The sequence below is a fragment of the Zonotrichia albicollis genome, chromosome 3 (assembly GCF_047830755.1).
Source record: "Zonotrichia albicollis isolate bZonAlb1 chromosome 3, bZonAlb1.hap1, whole genome shotgun sequence".
Classification (NCBI taxonomy): Eukaryota; Metazoa; Chordata; class Aves; order Passeriformes; family Passerellidae; genus Zonotrichia; species Zonotrichia albicollis.
Window position 1 is genome coordinate 97,125,549 of NC_133821.1, and position 24,472 is coordinate 97,150,020.

The 24,472-nt window shown below is 35.2% G+C and overlaps 1 protein-coding gene across 2 annotated transcripts in view; it reads right to left on the minus strand.

Moving 5' to 3' along the window:
- Positions 1 to 24,472, minus strand: part of CSMD1 (CUB and Sushi multiple domains 1) — a 1,059,975-nt gene that overhangs the window by 213,509 nt on the left and 821,994 nt on the right. For both annotated transcript variants that reach the window (XM_074538179.1, XM_074538178.1), the window contains exons 18-21: positions 19,320 to 19,508; positions 15,481 to 15,597; positions 14,075 to 14,290; positions 10,743 to 10,931 (exon numbers count right to left, since the gene is read on the minus strand). In XM_074538179.1, coding sequence (XP_074394280.1) covers positions 10,743 to 10,931; positions 14,075 to 14,290; positions 15,481 to 15,597; positions 19,320 to 19,508 — 711 coding nt within the window. The remainder of the gene's footprint in view (positions 1 to 10,742; positions 10,932 to 14,074; positions 14,291 to 15,480; positions 15,598 to 19,319; positions 19,509 to 24,472) is intronic.

Below are 24,472 nucleotides of genomic sequence, written 5' to 3' on the forward strand. Positions count from 1 at the left end.
CAGAGATCAAATAAAAGTCGTATGTTGTCAGTTTAAAGGCTTCTCTGACACAAAGCACTCTACTGAGTGCAGAATACCTTTATTGTATTTACAAAATTGTGCAGCAGTTCATGAAGTATGAGAAGAAGCTGAGCTCAGACGTTCTTTGTATTTCTGTTTGACAATACTGTTATCCAGTAGGATGGTTATGCAACATTAATAAAAGAGCAAAGGGGTTCACAGATAAAGCATCGTATGCTCTACCTTCACATAATAGCAAAAACTTAGGGTTCCCCCACACTCAGTGAGGGGTCTCTGAAGCTGGGCATATGACCTCTTCAGGGCAGACACAATACATGACGGGACTCAAGCATGGATTCATTTACAAACTGTGATACAGTGCTAGGAGCTGAAACTTCCTCTTAACTGGAACACTGCATCAAACTGAGGTGCACATGGAGATTCCACAGCAACTCACTACACAGTGTCTGAACTGTCAGCAGTCCTTCATCTCCTTCATCTCCAACTCTGCTGCCTGCCCTCCACGCTGAGGGTGCACCTATAACCTTTCATCTGCACAGCGCCAGGTGGCTGCAGCACTACCTTCTCTCTGGTTTCACAAGTGCTGTTTTTCTCACCTGGAACTACTGAATTTCCAAACAATGTCATGATGAGTTTCTCCTAAAAAGTGATTGCCCTTGATTCTTAAATCACAGTGTTCTCATCTCACTGCTCATTTTTCAGCCTTGTAATTTTTGCCTGCAACTCTACCCAAAGATCACATAATTCCAGATCTGGTAGTGTTTATCCTGTAACTTTATGCTTGAAGAGAACCTTGTAGATAATGAGCAGTTATTAGTTATTTTAATGCACAATAGATATTATACAATAAAATATATGCACAAATATATCACATTAAATACTATTTAGTCTGCAGCACACACATGTGATCTATTTGGTGTAAACAGTATCATAAGCTACCAGTGAGAATCTTGAGAAGGCCTGCATGAAAAATGTAACTGTACCAGGGAGAAAGCAAGAAAATATGGGGTTTTAACTCATTACTATTATCATTATTATTGCCACCACTACCTTTACTGGAGAGAGGTTTTTGTCCCAGGATTCTTTCCTCATTCTTACCAGTTGGCACCTAAGGAGTGGCATGCCCTGTTTTTTCTTTCTCTTTTCTTCCCTTTGCTTCTCTAAGATGGATTTCAAGTAATGTCATCAGCTGTGGACTGCATTACTAAAGTATGGTCATGTCAACCTCTTAGAATTCTTTAAGCAACACCTGTATGATGGTGGTGAGGTTAGAATGCCTCAGTGAAAACCCTACTGAAATTCTTTGCTGAGAGCAAACCTCTTATTCTGTATTTTTGCACCATTCAAATGCACAAAACAATGAAGCAGGAAAGGAAGGCCTAAACAGCAGCAAATCCTTTTCTGTGGTTTGCTTAATTAGTTCTCAATCCATATGCCACTGAAAAAAGGCATTACTCACATTCTCAAAACAAACCCTATGATGTTAATTGGCCTCAGGGGATTATTGGCACAAACCAAGGTATGGGCATTTTTTTTGTATTTAAATTATTTTGATATTTTTGTCTACTCTTTCTAGTATCATCTGATAATAAACTTTAGACATAACATCCCTAGATTATTTGTCTTGGCAGGAAACAACACATAGCAGACATAACCTTAAACCGTAGAAAGAAGGCAAAAGGGTTACTTGAGGCAATCTTTACTCCTTCTAACTTTGAGTGACTATTACTTCATACCAGGCCTCAGATAAAGGTAATTGATGTCTCATAAAAGTCACTTTAACTGAAATCTGTAGTGATTCCTGAATACTAAAGTTTCAGCTTTCAGAGACAACTCAAACCTGTTATTATTATATGGCAAATATATTTTAAAGATTTTATTTTATACTTTTTAAAAGATTCAGACAGTAAGACTCCAAGACTAACTCAAGCAAATTCTCAATATGCAGTCAAAAACTGAAAGAAGGGATTAAATAATGCAACCTTTTGATTGTATTTTAAAAAAATGCAGTGTTTTAAGAGAAAAAACCCAGAAATTATCAAAAACATCAAATAACTATGAAATACATAGTATAAAACAGAAAACAGCCTATAGACATAATATAGCATTTAAATAAAGAATTCTGAAATACAGTGGATCCTGAATGCATGAACATCCTTATTTCTGTCTGAAGACAGACTCAGCTACTGATGTTATATAAGGTTTCTTGTTCATGAGCAGGTCTTCTGCCTAAACTCTACCTAAAAAGGAACAGCAATTTTCAGACTTAGTTTGACTCCTTAAAGGTGAACTCAAATCCAGATTTTATGCTACAGAGACTTTAAAGAAAACAATGAATGTCAGATCTCAGGGGCTTCACAGAAATTTCCAGTGCTATTCACACTAAAAGGGTTTCCACTTGTTTCAGTCTCACTGGAAATTAACTCAATGCTACAGCATGACAGAGTATATTAATTACAATTGATGACTTTGCAATGAATACTAACTAAACTATTAAAAAGAAACAGTTTATTAAATGGTGTCAGCATTTTGTTGTAGCACCCCACCAATTATTCAAGTAGTATTTAATATAACAACTAAATGTGATAAATTAACGTGATATTAATGTGAATATCAGTGAGAAATACCTCAGTGAAGATTTTACTCAAATACTATTAAAAATAGAGTGCCATATAAAATTTAATAAAGGAGCAACACTACTTAAATTCAAAATGAAAATATATAGGGGTGCTTTCTCTTCAGCTTTACCTTTTAAGTTTATTACAGCTTGATTTAGGAATTGATTTAGGGATTAGGACAGCTTGAGTTGAAATGACTCATCGGGGACAGGAAATAACACAGGTTAAAAATCAAACCAAACAAAAAAGACCCAGCACTCAAAACTAAGATTTTATAATATAACTATTTTATACTATAACTACTCTTTTACATGTTGTGTTTGAGCTCTGTTCAATCCTTAACATTAAAGGCTTATTTGAGCTGAATATAGTGTACACTACACTAATGTGTAGTGCACAAATAATATTTTCATTATATATCATATATACGTAAAATTACACAGTTTCTTAAAGAGATAGTGAGCAGGGAAAGTGTAGACAAGCAGACAGAATTGCAAATCAAATAATATAATGTTTGAGATAATCACATAAAGGAGAGCTGAAGAACAAATTCAAATGTTTCTTCCCTCTTATGAGAGACTGGAATGTTAAGGGTTAATAACTCAAACAATCGTTCATTTGCAAAAGCAGCAGGGTGCTTTGCTGAGGCCAGGTTTGCACCCCCCTCGGAGGAAGGGGAAGAGAAGGAGGCATTTTGGATGCATGGTGATGAAACCTCTGATCTGCATAAGAGCAGCCCTGGTGCAGAAGGGGTGAGGACCCATCACCAGATGATGACCAATACAAACCAACCTTTGTCTAGCAACAAGCTGGCTTTTGAGCCAGAGAAGGGAAAAGGCAACTGGCTCAGATGAAAAACTTCATTCCCAGGGGAGTTATCTAGACATTCACACATAGGCCTGAAGATATTCACCCCTTCTGATAAGGCATGACTGGCTACACTATGTTGAGAAACATTAGAAAATGTCATAAATGTAATAAACTATCAAAGACCCTCTGAGCTTTATGTTGTGGGGGATTTCCCCATCCTCAATGTATCAAGACCACAATCATCACTTTGAGCAATGGACATCTAAGTTGCAATAGTCTCATTGCTGGATCTTTGTGCAGTGATAACTTTTCTCTCCACTCTCTACTTTTGTTGTTTCTGTTGTTTCTTTCTCTTGTCTATTTTCCTGTTATATTTTCTTAAATGATATTTTTATATATTTCTATAGATTAGAACAACAGTGGCCACATACCTCCTTTCCATTGCAATCAAACTGCTGTAAAATAAACCTGCCACACACCCACATAGAGATAGACAGATAAATATATATATTCTGGTAATTCAGTGTCGTTTCAATCTAGTCTTGAGAATTCTTGTTGTTTCTGTCACATACTGCCCAGAGTCAATCAAGCTACCTTCGCCTAAACCCACTGGCCAGACCAGAACATTACATAATTGTAAAATCTCACAGGATCCCTTGGATGTGGTGGAGTGATCAGTAGGGTTCAAAGATATTTAGGGTTTTCTGGTGTGACCTAGACCAACTGAAGGGTTTTCTGTGGGACAAAGTCAACCTCAGAGAGGGCTGTGATGAGAAGGACATTGACTCTCAGTAGGTCACTAAAGGGTACAACTACCAAGAGTAAGTCAAATGATGACTGTCATTTTTTTTTTCTGAAATTTTAATGATAATGTTTTTCCCCTCAGTATGACCTGGGTACTGAGACCTGCTGGAAGGTTTTCTGGTGTAACCTGGGCCTTTTGAAAGGACTTCCCTGGAAGAAAGCTAAGCTGACTTCTAAGAGAAGACATTTACCCTCTGCAGATCAGAGACAGGTTTGAAAGGAATGACCACACAAGAGGAGTCAAATGTGGCTCATGCCCTCCTGATGAAATTCAAGTCTTTTGAAAAGAGAAGGCACCTACATCTGAGCTCCATACTTTGTAATGAAATCTTGACACCAGTTTCTACACCTTGCCTTCCATAATCAGTCAACAGGGTATCTTTGTCAAATGGGAAGGAAAGAATGAAATGTCTCCTCTCTTTCAGAATTTCATCAGTATTTCACAGTGCACCATATAAAGGAATACCAAAACTAAAAGGCTCATTCTCACATTTTTTAGAGGATTATGGCAAATGATAAAGTCACATTTCAAAAAGTACTAAGAAGGTAATTTCAGTGTACATCAGGTGCATGCATTTGACACTGTGGCCTAAACTCCCTCCTCTGCCTCAGCCCCTCCTTCTCGGCCACCTCTCTCTGAAAGTGTGCATACTCACAGGTATCTTGTTTTGTTAAACATTTCTGCTTTTGCACATATCCTACTCCTCACAGAGTCTGAGAAGACACAGGTAACCATATAGATTTTTTTTTTCTTTACAGAAAGATTATTTAATGACCTTGTCTTTGAATGCTGTGTTTTGGCAGACTTCCATAGTTGGCAGATGTGGGAAGTGAAGAATCTAAATTGGATCCATGTAAGCAGCTGATATTTACAGAACAAATTTTGTGTACTATGTGCTAGTTTAAGCTGTGTGACAAGTGATTTAGATGTGTTTTAATAGGAAAGCATCCTCTTAATTTTACAGATCTTGTCAAAACACAGTAGGTACTATTTCAATTATTTCTCCAAGAATTAATGTATGCATGTCTTTTTAATGTCTTTTTCTTCCCTTCCCTTCCCTTCCCTTCCCTTCCCTTCCCTTCCCTTCCCTTCCCTTCCCTTCCCTTCCCTTCCCTTCCCTTCCCTTCCCTTCCCTTCCCTTCCCTTCCCTTCCCTTCCCTTCCCTTCCCTTCCCTTCCCTTCCCTTCCCTTCCCTTCCCTTCCCTTCCCTTCCCTCTCAAAAGAATTGTGTGTAAATTGAAACAATTCCTTTATATCCTTCCTCAAGGACAGAAAAGTCCCTCCTACCCCTGAAAATAGAAGCTTTTTGCCATTTCCTATGACCTCTAATGAACCAGAAGTTCATTTTGCTTTCAGGATCTTCTGGTTCACTGGTTTGTTTGATTTTTCAGGAATGTCTCGCTTAACCTATGAATCTTTCAATTAATTTTCTAATAGCAATAAAACTCCAAGACAGAGTATTAGAAAGCTCCTGAATAGTCTGACTTAAAGAAAACTCTAAAGAAAGAAAAGTATGATTAAAAGCATAGTCTTGGTTTGTTAGATGAGATTTAGAAAATCTGCTTTAGTAACAGATTTCCTGGAAATATGGAATGTAGGTCCTGTTTAAAAGGTTAGTGATGACAATATGATAACATCGGAAATCCGATTTTGATCATCTCCTTCAGGTGGACATTAGCCTCAGAATCAGGGACTTCAATAGACTTCAACAAGGAGTTGTTCCACCTCATTTCTGGACACCACTATTCACCAAGATTCTGAGATTCACACAGCTTTGTGGATATGCAGAGGTGCGTGACTGCCTTGAAACTTTATTCTTGGATCTGTACTCTAGGGGGACTGCTCACTAAAAGCTGAGGTTTGTCCTCAGGAAAAAGTAGTCAGCTGTGAAATGTAAATGAAACTATAATAGAACTGTGTAATTATAGAGGTAGAGGAAAAAAAGAGTTATTGCTGGAAGGAAAAAGGTGGTAAGAATATCCATCCTGAGATAGTTTTGTCTTCACAGTTATGAGATAAGTAAAAAGGAAGATATTTTTAAAGGTATATACAACATTTGCAATTATGGAAAGCAAATGGCATAACGGGAAAAAATTATATGTGTAGAAGTAGTGTCAGCAATCCATCACAACCATAATAACTAACAAAATACATGTTTTTGAATGATTTTCTGGCAAACACTAGAATAATAATTAAAGCAATAATAACAACAAAATCACAAATAATAACACTAGATAAAATATAAGCAAATGAAGGGAACGAAAGCTGTTTTCTGGTTGCATATCTCAACTAGACTAAAGATAATCAGGAAGAACTTGTCTGTACTCCAGTAGCTTGTTTTTCACCAACACACATAATATAAACCCAGTAATTTTAAATGATAAGCAAATTATCAAGAAGTAGATCTGCAAAATTAAACCATCACACATTGTCACGCACCAATTATAGTAGCATACCAGATGATAAGGTTAACATCCTCACAGGTCACAAGTTATTTCAGAACAGTTAAAACCCAAATATTTACATCAATACTCTCAAATCAAAAGATATGGGCTAGTGACATTTCTTTTCAAGATCTTATGCATGCTTATCTTCCAGGTAGCCATGTGTCAGTATTGCTAAAAAGATAGTTTTCTCTTGACATTATCTATGAGTAATGTGCTCATGACTCAATTTTGTGCATTGTGCAAAATAGAAAAGTAGCAGAGTTCCCCTTAATGTCACATTCCTCTTAGTTACGGTGAATTTTGAGGAGAGGGGTAAAAAAAATTACTGTGAATATCCATTGAGACAACATCTCTCAAATAACAGCTATATACAGTTAGACAGACTCTTTTTCATTCAAATTACGGTCTATGTCCTTTATACTGTGGGAAACTGCAGAAAAGCCTAACTGTAGCGTATGCACTGCACTGAGTCACCAGTTCAGTAAAAATCGTGTGATAGTTCTCCCAAATGCAGTTACCATGTCTGGAAAGATGGGAAGCAGATGAAAGAGTAGAATGTGTCATCGGCAGTTATCAGCTACTAGGACAATTGTCAGGGAAACTACCATTGTTATTTGAGTGTTTTGAGGAAGCTCTGAGAGGAAATAAGATTTTTTTTATGGATGACCCCACTACCTTCCTATAAACAATTCAAGAACGAGAAACTCCCCATGAGGAGATTGGCAGTTCCAGTGTTCCCACACTTGGTATATAGAGGTGGGGGAACAGGATGTTCTTGAAAAGCAATATCATGTCAATGTAAACTGAAAATTCACTACAGAGGAAGGGGATTTGCTTCTATAGGAAAAGCACCCCTTTAAAGAAAAAAAAAAAAAAAAAAGAAAAACTTTAGTCTTCTGAGATGGGGAAAATTTGACACCACCTGGGGTAATTAAATGTGCTCTTTAAACAGTGTAAAGGGAGTCAGCCTTAAGGGCCTGGATCTTCTGCACACTTTTCAACCGTAAAGGTTTTTTCCCCAAAAAGTAGCACGTATGTGGCTGTAGGCACAAACTGCTTTCTAGTCAAGGGACAGATCCATCTGGAGGACACATTTAGAAATGAGGTGATGACTCAAAGGGAAACCCTAGCTAGTCTCTTCAAAACTCTGATGGTCAGGTGGAATAGTATGCAAAACAACTTGAAGGGCATAGCTGAGCTACACAAAATCATTCTAATTGAGAAGATAAAAGAGCAAATGATTGACACAAGGAAATAAGATTTACAAGTCCACCTGTTTATGAATATGAATCTGATTTTGCAGGTGGACTTGGTGGTGTATTTTGTTGTGAAAAGGAGGGTTCTTATGGCAGAAGAGGGTATGCTGCTTTATTCTGAGAGCCAACCAATTTCCAGGAAATCAGATAAAGAAATCCAGGGGAAGATCATCTACCTGCATAGCATGGAGAGAAGGATACTGAAAGTTATGATAATGTCGTTCATAAAGGACTCAAATTAGCAATGGCAGCCTCATGATGTTAGGCTAACAACACCTCCCAAGCTCTGCTTTTCCTTTGCCTGGAAAATAACTCTTTAAAGAAGATGAAAGGGTAGAAAGGCACAAATAGTTCTCTGATCAGGAAAAGTGCACAACATGTTTGTTGTTAGATAACTCCAGAGGAAGGATTTTAAATTATTTACGTGGATGGAGACGGGCAAGACTTTTGGAAACCCTGTTGGTTTATTGGTTTTTTCAACAGCAGATGAAACTGAATACAACTTTTGTGATACAAATCAGCATGTGCTCATGTGAATGTTTAGTTTATAAATTAAGTACAATTAAATTTGAAAGGCTTTCATCCTGAATCTGATTAAAAGTATGATGAAAGACTGTATTACCATATGTCATAGAAGGACTTGAAAATTCTTGTTGATGCATATATATTGTGTATGAGAGTTCGGTCACTGTAGAAATGACAATTAGGAAGTAATAATCAAGAGACTACTGAACCCAGTAATGTACTGAATTGAGACTAGATTTAATTCCAAATGTAGATTCCAAATACAGCAGATTTCATGAACACTCATTGCTTTTCACTCTTCTGAGAATGAAGCCTTTGTGTGAGCTCCTTTTAAGAGTAAGAGGATATCTTCACCCCTAATGTCTTAGGTGTCACGGCAACAAGAAAAGGGACTTCTGTAAACCCTCTTAGTGTTAAGAAAAAAATAATTTCTTAAAGCAGCTATGAAGGACACCGAGTATGCCTTTCCCCTGTTTCACTCAGCTGCCTAGCAAAGTTTCTTTCCTTGCATTTTCTTAGTTGCATTGTATATATCTTTGCCTTGCTACACTACAAGAGATCAAATTAAGACATAAGCTGAGTTAAAAGAGTTATTTATATAATCTTATTTTGGAGAAGTGCCACTTGTCTTTGCATATTTTATAAAAGGTTTTACTAATCAGTTAGAAGGTGGGATCTCATACATGGATCGAATTATGTAAGTGTCTCAAGGCCAGTTGACAAATTTGCTAAAAACTAAAGAACAAAAAGGAAATGTTGGGCTCTCTGTAAATAAATTCTATGTCAATGAATGGCAGACATATCACATATACATAAGATAGATGTGTATCACTAAATTATGCTTGGGAGAACCTACAGGCAGAACATACATATCTGTGTCTGGCACAGTAAATGGTTGCATTAGTCCTATAAATTCGCAGCTAATTCAATGGCTGATACTTCATTAAGCTAATTATTGATACTTTGATAATCATTGTAACTTTTCAATGTGTCATTTGCTTTATGAGGATAGCCAAGTGAGCATTTTCAAGATATTGGATATAAATCTCTTAATACTATAGATACTGTAGGAAAGGCTTTTTAAAAGTTAACAAAATTTACAAAAACATGCATCATGTAGAATGTCTCTTTTCTTCAGCACAAGATAACAATATTTCTGCCAATGACTAAAACGTTATGATATCTAAAATAAACTAAGCATGTTTGAGTGGAACACAGAGAAACCCCTTAGAAATAAAGAAACCCCAAACAACCCCCAAACCAAGCACCATATCCCTGGGCTGAAAATAGACTAGGATTTAAATCTAGAATTTCCAAATAAATTGCAAACTCCATATTATTTTGGTTTCTGTCTCATCTGTAACATCATTTTATCATGGAATAAATAACTCCATGTTAAAACAAAATTTGAGATACCTTTTTTTTCCTATGTATCTTACTATGCACAATGTAGGTGACTTTTTCAGATATAAAGATCCATCTTTTATAATAAACAAAAGAAAGAAGCTATAGCTGAATTTCTCCCTTCATTAAATAAAATCTTATTCAAAAACAAGAACTTTCTTAGGGAAATCCATTTAGAGCTGTATGGAAGTATTTGATTTTTCAGAAGCATTATGTCAATAGCAGCTGATGAGATTCACTTGACATGGTGGAGAAAAACCATCTCAGAAATACAGCAACTGCACAAATTTCATAATATACAGTCCCAGAGCTTTTCCAAGAAAAGAACTGTTCACTCAATTTGAATTCAGTTACTGATGTTTAAGAACCGCACACTAATTTTAATAAACAACCTTTAAAAACATTGCGATGCAGTTTATAAACTGTAAAAATCCCAAAAGCTTAGAATTACAAGAATAACAACACAGTAGGAAAAAAAAGACCCTTAAAACCAGCAGCAGGGCTCTAAAGCAGGGTATTTTCACCTAAAAGTCCTAAACATCATTTATCTATCCCAAAAGACAAAGTATGAAATTTATAACTTAACTGTGCCAAACATAAAGTTTAATAATTACTTTTACATTTTATCCCACATGACATTTTGATCTTATTTGCTGGCATAATTCTAATTATCCCTCTGTATTTTTTGTTCTCTATATAAAAGAGACATGCATTACTTCTATCTTGACTTTCCAGTTTTTACAGCTTGGGGATCAACTGTTTCAACCCAAGCACTTTGTTCCCTGCCCAGTATTCTGACACATGCCATGTGCTATTAAGGATTTGATGAATGAAATGAAAGCATGTGACCACCTACCCACACACCTTGGCAGAGGTGCACTCCACACACGCCGACCCCCTCCCAGGCACGTGAGCTTGTTAGCACCTTCCAGGCGATACCCAGGGAAACAGGAAAAGATCAAGGAATCTCCAACACCAAAATGAAAACCGATTCGCCTACTGAAGGCAGGAACACCAGGATCATCACATGGCTCCAGATCATATTCTGCAGACAATAAAACATAATATGTTATTATCTGGACAAGTTGTCCACATGGAAAAAAAGCAAACTTAGTAAATTGCTTGCATTGTGTGAGCATGGAACAGCTGGAAAACATGTATTTTAGAGCTGTGTTCTCTACTAAAACCCAATACACTTTCTATAAGTCTATTATGCCTATATATACAGTAATTATGTATTTAATGTGTTCTATCCATACTACATCTATTTTTTTAATTTCAAGAGCTGTAATCAGCTTGTACTGTAAGTGGTTTACTATAATTTTGTTTAATTACTTCCTTTGTGTATAATTCTAGTTTCTTTTAATCTGAACTTCCAAACAGCTTTACAAGTGAGCCTTACAGTTGAAAGAAATCATTATGTGATGAAGAAAATCTAATTAAAAAACAAACAAAAGGTTAGATGAATGAAAGGCATATGAATACATTTTCCAAAAGTGTGCTTTTATAACTGCACATCAAGAATAATTCAGCAGGAGGAGTCAGAATAGACTAATGGGGAAAAAATCAGGGCTGTTACATAGGAAGCAAATCAAACTCAGAAAATATATGAGCCACCCATTTCCCCATCTCCAAAGAATATGCTGTGGAAGTATCACTTTTTTTAATCCTGTTTTTCCATATTTTTTTTCCTTAGTTATCTATTACCAACTACTTTAAAAAAAGATGTTGAAAGAGAACAACTTAGCATCTAATTGAAAAGGTTTGATTTTATATTCTTCAGAATATGATCCAAAAGACCTAAGAGATCCCTTCTGGCAACAGATAAGAAAAAATGTTTTCTAGAACTTGGAGGTCAGTGGAAAGTAGGGTGAAATCTTATTTAGAATAAGAGACTCCATTTAGTCAGGGAAGAAACTAAACCAAAGTTTGTGAGTGAATCTTTAAACAGCTGGTAAATCAAATAAAAGGAATAAATAAATTCTTCCCTTTAGTAACTGTCTTGTAGGAAAGTTCTGGATATTTGAGGCAATCTATAAACTACATCAGTTTCTGCTGGCAAATGTTGTAAGTTTAGAAAACACATGATTTACTACCTCTGCTCAGTAATGTGGGAGCTAAGCTAGACATGGAAATACCCTGTAGTGTACCTTTAGACACAGGGCAGTTTTCATGACAAATTTCAATGTTTGATGACATTCAAAACAGGTGTTCTCACAAAACACTTCTTACTAAGAAGAAATATATTCTGGTTGTGTGAAAGTACCAAAACAGAATCAGCTATTTGTTTCATAAAGGTAATGTATCTCCTAATATTTCTCAAAATGTGTATTTAATATAAATGATGGCATATGCTGTCTCTGTATGTGGTAGCAGTAGTAGATAGGACATAAACCTCCAGTCATGTTCCAAAAGTTCCGTGATCCATATCTTTTGTTACTGCACAGTTTTTCTCCTTGCATCCATAATATTTTGTGCATTTTTCTACAACTTGGCTAGTGCTCTATTCTTTTTATTTAGATTTAAAAAATCACTGAAATAATTAATATTTATATTTACATTTCAAACTAGTAAAACTGCTGACCTCTGCTTTGGTGAGTTCAAAGTCTCTGAAATGAATTTATTTTAGCATTTAATAGGAGTAAATCCAACACTACTGCTCTAATCAGTGAGGTAGATTTTCCTTTTTTAAATAAGCAAGCTAAATGAGATACATTACTCATAAATATCATGGCCATCTGTAAACATTGCCAATTCTCAACAAAACTTATTGGCTTTCAGTTCCTGAAAAATGATGTAGGAGAGTTGGATGAGAGTTGCTTATGTACTCTTTCCATAAAATATACATGTGCATGTGCATTTCAACCAGCACTTGATTCATTCATATGTGTCATGGGGACAAGGGGAAGCTTCAGAAAAACCCTGCCTTAGCATCAGAACTTGGCAGCATCTTAAATTTAAGAACTCACTCTGTTCCACAAGTTTGAATGATGGCAAATCAGGTCTATTTATAAGAATAATTATTTATTAAACAGACAGAGATAATACACCAAAGATCCTAATTAGAATTACTATGCAATGTGAAACTACAGAACTACTAGTGGATTACAGCCTAGCATAAAACAGAGCACTATTTCAAAGTAGCTATAATTAAAGCTAGCAACAGTATTGTAATTTACCCCAAAATTGACAACAATGAACACAGATTTCTTCACTTAACCCCTGGGGAATAACTGTAAAATTAGCATCCCTACTCATGGGAGGAACTCCACACATTTTCAGGATCACGTATCGAGGACTTCTGCTTTGTCAAAGTTTGGTGTGGCTTTTCTAGTTTGCCAGTGAGGTGTCTGTCAGTAAGAAATCCAGCTTACCTTCCAGATCTCACTTCAAAAGTGAGGCAGCTGGGAGATGCCAGAGCACTGGCTGTTTTGGCTATGGTGCCAAAATAACTCACTACAAGACAGCTCATCCTGTTTATCTGACCAGCTAATAAACAATAGATGAGCTCTTGTTGGGAGGTGAGATGCCCTGCTACATCTGTAATTCTACTTCCTAGTAATGGAGATAGGCAAAGAAAATTACTGAGAAACATATATTAGATGTCATCTAGTTTTAGAAGACTGTAAATAAGAAGCAGTAACAAATGTTTCCCTTATCTTAAAGAGATAACTTGTAGAAAACATCAATAGCTAATGTGTTTTATCTATATATACACATTTTCGATTTCAAAATCAGTCTTCAATTTAGAGTCCTTTGTGAACTGAGTCAGCATACCACTGCTTTTTAAAGTTTCTATACTTCAGAAAAAGTTAGTTCATTTTTTCTGAACCAGTACCTTCTATCTTTGTAATTTTTTCCCCTTAATTTTCTCCCAAATTTCTTCTTGAACAATTTTAATGCTTGTGTGAGAACAGGGCAAACGTATAACAGTCAAATCACCAACATTCTTCTTGATTCCTTTTCCCACCTTTTTAAACCTTAAACAGTTTTTTTTATGACAGACTATACAATTCAGATAACAAGTTTTTTTGTTTTTTGGGTTTTTTTTGGTGGGTTTTTTTTTTTGTTTGTTTTTTGTTGTTGTTGGTTTTTTTACTTTACAGTGTTTCATAATATTTCTGTTATCTGCAAGTGAAATATCATCTGGAACAGTTTCAGGATATTTAGCAGAATGGAATTCATTACCTGAAAATGTTATGTTGAAACCTTCATAAGAAATTGAAAAATCAGATATAAACCGAAGCTGTGCAGTAAAATTTCCAAAGAGGCCGGCTTTAATTGTAGGGGGTAAGACTGAGCCAGTTAATCTGGCTACTGGTTCTGTGAAGCTCCCATCTTCTGTGATGAGCAAATAGTCATGAGAGCTCTCAAGGTGAAAAGTATGAAAAACCAGCTGTACACCTTTAAAAGAATTAAAAAGGGAGGAAAGAAAAGCATTTAATAACAAGTTTTTCTGTTCCTTCACATGTAGGTGACACAGAAAGCAATTTTTATGTTACATAGAAACATTTCGAGAAAAAGTCAGAATCGAAACCGGAAAATCTGAAAATAAAGTTTGCAGAAAGCACATGAGCTCAACTGAATAATATGTGCAATGAGGATGCTTGTTTAGCTCACTTTAAACCAAGAGTTCCTATAAGAGAATTGATGGCATTCAGTGCTACTTTTATACAGCACTCCGAAAATTCAAATTTGCATTATTTAGGTGCTATTCATGTTTGTGTGATTCTCTTTTACTTATAATATCTTGATTTCATTATTACCTAAGAGATGTACATTATTACTTGGCTGAAATTTTCTATTTGTGTTTTATTTTCACATTTCCTCCAACACAATTCTGGCTTTTAATTCTGGCTTTTAATTCAGGGAAGTTTCCAAATACAAGGACAAAGCATACAGAAGTTTTATGTACAGTCATACATAGATACAGATTCCTATTTTCTGGAACTGATCATTTACCTGACATAATGACTGTTTTTTGGTTTTTTTTTTTTTTTCATTTGCCAACTTCCAATTCAATAATGAATTAAATTTTGATTTACAGTTCAGTATTCAAATATAATAAATTTTCAAAAACAATATATATGATAAATTTAAAAATTTACTGCAGGGAAAAACATTCTTCTTAGCACATTTACTCATATATTTTTCATTTAAAATGTTTTATGAGTTCTAAACAAAAAAAAAAAAAAACAAAAAAACCCACAAATAACTCTTTAAGAAGATTTTAAAAAGTATAAACTTTCCCTATACTTCTCAGTAAATTTTTTCTCAGATATTATTCTACTGTATATGTAACATAAAGATATGTATGTTTTTGCTCTAATGGTTTAAGTCTGAAATCTTAGGTTAACAATACACAGATCCAATCTGTTCCTTTATGCTCAATAATAGGAAAGAGCCATCAATAAGATCCTGACATCTTTGACTGAAAGAAATTTAGAACTATTTAACCAGTAGCTATTTTTTCCCATTTTTTATCTATTTCATTCTTTCCCATTTTTCTGAGACTAAAACACACTGTCTCTGGCAACTTTAAAAATAATTCTTCCTTAGAAAAATAAACACAAACTGGAAATCATCTTACTTACCCTTGCCATGGGACACTTCTATAATCCAAGTGCAGTTTAAAGAGTTTGGGTAAAAATCAGGGAAACCTGGAGAAAGAACAGTTCCACTCTTCCCATGAATATATCCACCACATAAAGCTTAAGAAGAGAAAAAAAAAAAAAAAAAAAAGAAAATCATACAAAAAGACTTTCTTGTAAAAGAGTTTGAAAGAGTGAAAAGGAGAGAGGGAGAAAGAGAGAGTTCATTTTTCACCTACACTTAAAATTAAAAATAGAGTAAAGGATTAAAATAAGAAGTCAATTAATCCAAAGCTGCAACATTCATTTTGACAACAATTTGTTTTCTTCTAAATTAGTCCTTGAAAAGGAGTTTATTTTTTGCTGACAGTCTCTCTTGTTAGTAAGCAGAACACACACAAAAAAATTATTGCAAGTATCAATTCCTATTGCAGTAGTATATAAGAAATAAGAAAATATTTTTGTGAAATAATACAAAAAATATCTTGCTGCTATATTTCTTTCACTAAATATTTTGAAAGGCATACATTCAACTGCATTTTTAGCAAACAAAAATACTTCAGTAAAAAGCACATTTTTTCAAATAAGTAAAAGTTTCATGATTACTGCAACACTCAGGGGAAAAAAGAAGTGTAACTTCCTCTTTTTCAAAAATTTAGATTGTCCCATCATAAGTAATTTATTTGGAACTGAATATTTTGGAAGACATGAGAACTATGCTAGAAAACATTTTATGCATACTAGAATTTGCTAAACTAGGCTGTTCAAATTTGCATAGCAAATTAATTAATGTTTAAGATTTGCATTCTGAATTGCTCACAGATCTTATAAATACAGCATGACTGTGCTTTTCACTCATCTCTTGCTGTCCAGTTTTTATGCTGTTGTTTTTTAAAATTTTAATATACTAAATATTTAAACAATAATGCAATAAAACATTAAGATGCTTTTAGTCTTCTTCCTCACATAGAGTGATACACTTTGCCTTTAACTGGATGGAAAATATAAATGAAAAAATATTCAATAAACTTGCAGTACCTTTATGTAGATGTGCGTATATATATACATATACTTGGTTTATAGCTTAAGTTCCTTTTTTTTCATGTCTTATTAGACTAAGGTTTTTGTTAAAGTTTTTAATGTTTTTTAAATTTATGTAACTTTTATATATTTATAAGTAAGTAAAAGGAAAGGAAATGCTTCCAGCCTGGTTTTACCTGAATATAGTTATTTCTGCATACTAAATTCATATTTAAGTATGAATTAAAACACATTTGACTAAACCCACAGTAAATATATGGTTGACAACAATGCTTAATAATAAAGAACAGTGTTACAGATATCAGGTTTACAGTGCCATAAATGAAAAATAATACATTAATTCAAAAATCCTTATCTTAGTCTGTAAACACCACAGAAGGAAGAAAAATATTTGACTGTGCAACATTACTTAAAGGATATACGAGATATTTCAAAAATCATTTCCTTATTTTAAACAAAATTTAAAATATGGAATTGATGTCCTTTAATTTACCTGTCACTCAAAAATTATTTTCATGTTCCACCTTGTCATTAGCATATTTTGAGAATGACACATTACTTAGGGGGAACTTTAACCACCTTGTATTTGTATGCAGGTTTTTTTCTTCTTTGTTGGCATGAAACAAAGCAACATGATTTTCCCTTAGGCATTATTCTGCTAAATTAATTTCTGAAGTAAAAATTTTGAGAACATCAGTCCTTAAGAGATGAGTGCAAAATGCTCATTTCCACCTCAGTTAAATCTGTTACAATCAAAAAATCTGGGTTACAACTTGTTGAGGCTCAGAAGGCAGATAGACTAACAGAATGATTACTTCATAGAGTGGGAGGTCTGTGCCATGTTAGACTAGTTAATATAATGGAGTTTAATCTGTGAGGAGAAGAATAGACTGAATGTATGTTGAGCCCTTCCTTATGTGTTGCTTGCTTAGCGAACATACTCCAGAAAGGCTTGATATTTTCTTGACATACACTCACATGAAAGTGGGTGAAGGCCCTGGGGGAAAAAAATCTCCTTCAATGAGTGAAAATTAAGTAGATCTTCCTAAAGATCAACATTCATATGCAAACAAAAGAGTTAAATATTGATATTTTAACTCAAAAATACATCTACACATTTTATTAAAAGTAAGTAGAAAAAGAAGAGAATACTATTCAAGCTTAAGATTTCTTTGCATTTGTTAATCCATCACAGCAAAAAAAAAACAAGGAAAGAAATCCATAAAAACAATGAAAAAATTTAAAAATGCTTTGTGTCTGTACTTGTAAAGGAGGAATGGGTTGTGGTGATTACAAGGTGAGTGAGTCTGAATGTTACATTACCTAACTTCTATAATAGTCTTTGGTGGTTTATATACTTTGAGAATGGGGCCAGAAGGCTGTAGTGAGTTAGAAGAAGACTAATGCTCAGATTTAACAAAAAAGTTTAAAACAGAGTGAGAAACTGAAATACTTTGCTGAATCTAAGTTTGTCCTCTGACATTCCACTGTAATCAGTGAAAACCTTGGACCTGAAAAACAAGTTAGAAATACTTTAATGTAAGTAATTCACTAAAGCAAGAGCCTTTCTTTGCCATTGTTCAGTGGTTTCTGTAAGAGGGATTTTGTAGCAACTATACAAGGATTCCATTAAGAATTTAGGTTGATTCAGTGGTTCACAGAAGCAGAACTTAGCCAAAAAATCCAATTACAAAAAAGAACACAGAAATATTTGGGAACACAGTTGTGCTGATGTATAGCTATTTTTCTTCTCAGTATGGGGCTGTGTTTTGGATTTGTGCTGAGCACAGGGTTAATAATATAATGATGCTTTTGTTATTTCTGAGTAGGGTTTGCACAGAGCCAAGACTTTTTCTGCTTTTCATATGTCACACAGGTGAGGAAGTTGGGGGTGAGTGGGAGATTAGAAGGAGACACAGCAGGAACAGGTGACTGTAGCTAATCCAAAGAATACCCCCCAGCATACGGCAGCAGGTTCAGTATATAAAATGGGGAGAAAAAGGGAAAATGGAGCAGTTCAGATTGATGATATTTGTCATCTGCTCTTCTGGAGATGACTGAACACCTGCTGTGCTTGGGAACCAGTGAATAAATTCCTTGGTTTGCTTTGCTTGTCTGCACAGATTTTGCTTTTCTTACTAAACTGTCTTTTATCTCAACCCAGGAGTATTATCACTTTTTGCCTTCTGATTCTCTCCCTGATCCTGCTGGTGGGAATGAGAAAGCAGCAATGTGAGGCTTGGTTGCGGGCTGTGGTTAAACCATTAAGAAATTCAACATTTTAAAAAATGTTTCATGAAAGCTCTACACAGTTTCATACTTCATATCCAACAAAACAATTATTAAACTAACCAAAGTTTCAAAGGAAAAATATGTTAAGAAAATTAATTACATTGGCTGATCATGGTTTATCTGCTTTAATACTAAGCATCCTAAATTTTAAACAATCATTTTGGCATGCAGTATTTAGAGTTTAAAATATAAATTAATTTTATTGGCTTTGTGTTGAAAGTATTAGTTGTATGGCACCATTTTGATTCACAGTTGAATAATGGAACCCTCCAAGAATCTGAATTTTTCTATTTGTGAATATGTACCTGGGTTTTTTTTAGTATTTCACTAAAAACTGATACAGAGATGTAAAGCGTGGCTTTTAATAACAATAAAATAATTTTTTAAAAGTGTGTTTCTTACTGAAATTAAAGGGAGGTAGCAGCAATGACAAGCTTAATTAGTTCTGCAAAATAATAGATTAACTTTTGTGGACTTTAGACCTGCTATCTGAAGAGCTTGACCCTTACCATCACAGCTGGGTAATGCATGATTCCACTGATGGTTTCTTTCACATATGAGTGGTTCTTCATCACTCAGTGTATATCCTGGATCACAGCTGAAGGTTACTGTGGAGCGGATATTAAAGTTGTTACCATGGCGATGGCCATTCACAGGAATTCCTGGGTCAAGGCAAGAATCTGATTCCAGAGTAACACCTGAAACACACAGATTTAATTTTGGTTTTTTCACCTTTAATTCAGATAGTAAAGAGAAAAAAAAAGACCCAAACAAAATACAAAACAAGAAAGACAGGAGAAAGAAAGAGCCTCCAAAAATCCTAGTTAGCATTGCCTGAGAACCAATATGGGATATATAACCTTCTTTCTAGCTGTTGTCTGACATACAGAATGGTTTTCCAGTTTTAAGTTTCATAGAATAGGAAAGTCCAAATGAAATAGAAGAAGACTTGCACTTCAAGGTATTTTGTCAATCAATTAAAAACACCAAAACAATAAAATTACTGGACATCTGAAACTATAGGAAGGTACTATAGTTTAAAGTAGGAATAAAGATTTTGCAAGTATAAAAGTCATATTTGATTATTTCATCTATTCAGTTTCTGATATTGCAGGACAACTCAATTTTCCTCTGTATAGTTATGATCATTTGGTACGACAAGAAACACTGTCAAAAAACTGTAATTGAAGATGTCACAAACTGCTGAATTCTTACAGATATTTTCCTATGTATGAAAAGAAAAAAGAAAGACAAATAATATAGCTTTTACAATTTTATAACTCTTATCTGACAGGAAGAGTCTCTGATAATTATGTCTTCTAGAGACATTAAATAGTTTTTGGCAAACAAACCTGGAGCTATCCGCTGAAGAAAAATCCCTAAAATTATCAAATGAAGGCTCATTAACTGAACATTATACATTGTGCTTCTAGTGACAGCAAATGATTGTGGAATTTAATAATATAATGAACAATAACGTAGGCACATGAGGGAAACAGAGACGCACTATTGGGATGACAGGAATTTCTTTTATTTTCTGTTACTGTGTGTGGTGAATTGACCTTGTCTGGCTGCCAGTCCCCCACTCAGCTGCCCTCTCATTATCCCCTTCAACAGTACAAGGGGAGAGAACAAGGTAGAAAAACAACATGAAGAAATTCAAGGGTTGAGACAAAGACAAGCAGATCACTTAATAATTACCATCACAGTCAAACCAGACTCAATTTGAGAAGAAATTATTTAATTTATTGCAAATTAAAAATAGTCTAGAATGGTGAGAAACAAAATCAAAATAAAATACCCCCTCACCCTCACCCCTGGGCTTGTATGGACAGGTCTTAGTTAGCAGACAGGGGTGGCTACAGGAGTGGTTTCTGTTAGGAGCTGCCATGAACTTCCCACATGTCCAACAGAACCAACGGCATCTGGCATCAGGATGGGCCTGCTGCTGGCAAAGGCTGAGCACCTCAGAGATGGTGGTAGAGCCTCTGGGATAACGTAGTTAAGAAGGACAAAAAAGTTGCTGCAGAAAAACAGCAGCCATAGAGAAGAGTGAGAATGTGAGGGCATGAATTCTGAGAGAATAAGGTCAATGAAGAAGAAGAGGGAGGAGGTGCTCAAGGTTTGGAAGCCCCTGCAGCCCGTGCTGGCGATCATGGTGAAGCAGCTGTCCAACTGCAGCCTATGAAGGTTCACAGTGGATCAGAGATCCCCCTGCAATCTGTGCAGGACTCCACCCTGGAGTAGACGGATGCTCAAAGGAGCTGTGATCTTATGGGAAGTCCACAATGGAACAGAGTCCTGGCAGGATCGGTGGCCTGGTGGAGACAGGAGCCCATTCTGGAACAGCTTTGCTGGCAGGATTTGTGACACTGTGGGAGACCTACACTGGAACACTCTGTTCCTGAAAGATTGCACCCCATGCCAGAGCCATTCGTTATGAGCTCTAGATAATGGGAAGAATTCAAATTTTAACTATTGATGGAAGGCTGTCTCCTGGGTGAGAAACCCAATGCTGGAGGAGAAGTAGAGTCTGAGGGATCTTCCACCGAGGAGGAAGGGGCAGCAACGATAATGTATGATAAACTGATCACTTCATGCCCTGTCCCCCTGCACCTCTCAGCAGGAGGAGGTAGATAAAACTGATAGTGGAGTTCAGCCAAAGAAGAAAAGAGGGGTAGGGGCAAGGTGTTTCTAAGATTTGGGAACCTGGGATCTAGCAAGGTTACTCCACCACAACTGCCTTCTTCACAGGCATTTCCTAGTTTCTAGCCCTCTAAAGGGTGAAGAAGGTGCTGGTCCTCTCAGCTGCTTGTGCACCTCTAACTCTTTCTGTGGAAGCTGTACTCTCAGTTTACTGCTCCTACCTTGCCCTGTTTATCCAGGACTATCATACAGACTTAGAAACAAAGTAGGAGGAGTTCAAAACTAAGGAAAAAAAATGATTTATCAGGGCATAAAGTGATGGGTTCAGAACTATATGAGTGTTGGAATCAGGACTACAAATAAAAAAATCATAAAGAATGACTCTAGCTTTCACAGAAAAATATTCTCTGTACCTTCCAGCTCTTTTTATATCTCACTTAGAATTCAGATTTGAAAGCTTATGATCCAGTTTTCATGAGGTAACCCTGACACACTTAAATTCTAGATTAACAAGTTCCTCTAGACTTGACTGCCTATTCTTAATGCAAATATACTGTGTTAGCTAACAGCGCATTTTTAGATTCCCTTCACATGGATAAAACTGCTTAATAAAGGCTCAAAGAAACCATTAAAGTCTATAACTTTCTGCATTATAAGTGCCCTTAATTTCATCTAGATGAAATTTTAACTTTGATGCCCATTAGGTTTTTTCAGATAAAATATGCCTCATATTTTGAAATATGTTAGTGTAGGTGGAGGTCCCCAGCAGCACTCTTAAAATTCCTTCCTCTTAGGGCAGCCTACCACCCCTGTCTGAACACATCAGATGCTTTGGCATTCTGAATCACACACAACAGGTAAGCTCATCAGGTTATTTTTGAAATGATAATTCAAACTTACATTGACTCCATTGTTTCACATTTTTGCAAGACCAAAACCTATAGAAAATTTATCAGCTTCCAATTTCCTGACTGAAGTAGTAGTGTTAAATATATAAAATCAGCTCAGGCAAAATAGTTTCATTCCCAGGGAAAAATATTCAGTATGCAAGTTTCAGCAATCATGAACATAGCTGAAAATAAATATTTTTTTCTTTGCTTCTTTGCTTGAAGATTTGATTGTTTTTCTTAATAGGAGATAACCTAAAATTAAATACTGGGTAATTCTTTGATACGAGAAATATGGCACAATTCTGGCACAACAGTGATAAATGTAGTTGGAAAATAATTGTAAAGAGTTGATTGAGAAGGAGCACAGGCAGTAGATCAAACTCTAGGACAGGCTGCAATTATGAGCTACCTGGGACCATGACACCATTATCAGGCTTTACCCCCTGCCTGCCAAGTCATACTTCTTCTAAAAAACCACAAACCTTTCAATGACTCTTTATGTGTCATATTTTCCATGTTAGCAATATTCTAGTCTTTTTAAACTGTGTCATAAACTGGACACAATAGTCTCCCTGGTCATCAAATGAAGTGAAATAATTCTTGAACAAATCCTAGAGAAAACAAAAACAATTTTATTCTCGGAAATTGTCTTTTGGCTTTTTAGATGGTTAAATACAATGTCTAGAAGATTCAACTTTTTGCAATACGACTACATTTTTCTCTAGATTATGTAGGTTCTGAGTGATATCCAAATCTTTTTTTATTGTATTTCTATTTTGTATTTGTGCATGTTACTTCTCCTTCCCCATTTAGACTTAGCATGTTTCTTAGTAGAATCAAATTGCTTTTGTTTTACACTCTTACTTCAGTTAATCTAGCTTGTTTTGAATTCCAACCTTCTCAAGCATAGTGCTTAATATAATTGTAGGTTGGAATCATTCTCAAGTTGTAACTGTTCTTATACAGTCATCAAAATTTTTTTTTTTCACAGCACCATAGAAATCACTTAACAATTTAGGCTGGAAGGAACCTCTGGGGTCATGTAGTCCAACTCCCCTGCTCAAGCAAGGTCACCTAAAGCTGGTTGCACAGGTAGATCCATTTCTGTATGTATTTTTAGTGTCTCCAAGGATGGAGATTCCACATAATTTCTGAGAAAATTTTTCCAGTGCCTATTGTACCTCATTGTACATTTATTGTACTGCAATAATTGCATCCACATTAAATGTCTATGTTCTTCTCTGAAAGACTTCTAAGAGCCTTATGAATGGCAGCACAGAACTATTTCCTCCCCTTTCCATTTCCAAATCTACTAAAGCAGTGAACATGTCAAGAAAGAAATTAAGTTGGTTTTGACATAATCTGTTTTATCAAATACAAGTAATTTATTTCTTATCATTATGTTTATCAGCTTTAAACTAGTATCTTTCAAGAGCAAAGATAAAACTAATGTCCTTGATCCTTCTGGTCCAAATATCTTCTTTTTTTTTTTCCTCTCCATCCTTGCTTGGAAAAGTGTGTGCCCTTCTGAATTTCTTTTAAACTTCCTGACAGATTTGAATTTTCAGATATAATTTTCAGTGGAGTGGTCCTTCCACTTTGCCTCTCAGTATACCACAGGGAATTTCAACAGTCTCTGATGAATAAAACATACTTAAATATTTCAATATTGTGTACTACTCTCTCTAGAGATGCTGTACTCTTACCTTGAAAATGTTCACTTAATTATGTTAAGTATATGGTAAAAATTATTTGTTTTCTGTAAAAGTTGCAAAACAGGAACAAAACATTTAGTCTTGCCTGTGACAGCTGATTTTTGGTGAAGCTTTTTTTGAGTAATTTTTTTCCCCTTATTTGAATATATTTGTAGATATTTTTGTTACAGTCTTTCTGTTTCTTAGGCTTGGAATTAAATATGTAGTTTATCCTAAGAGATCTGTGTAATTCTCTGATTGCTATCTATAGCAATATTTGAATATATCTAGTATCTACATTATTAACTCTAGAATTACATCATTAAAAGAGATTTTTAAATAGCTACAGAAACCTTTCTCTAAATTAAAAACAAAATTAAAAAAAAGAAATGAAACAAACACAAAAACCCCCAAAATGAAACAAAACCAAGG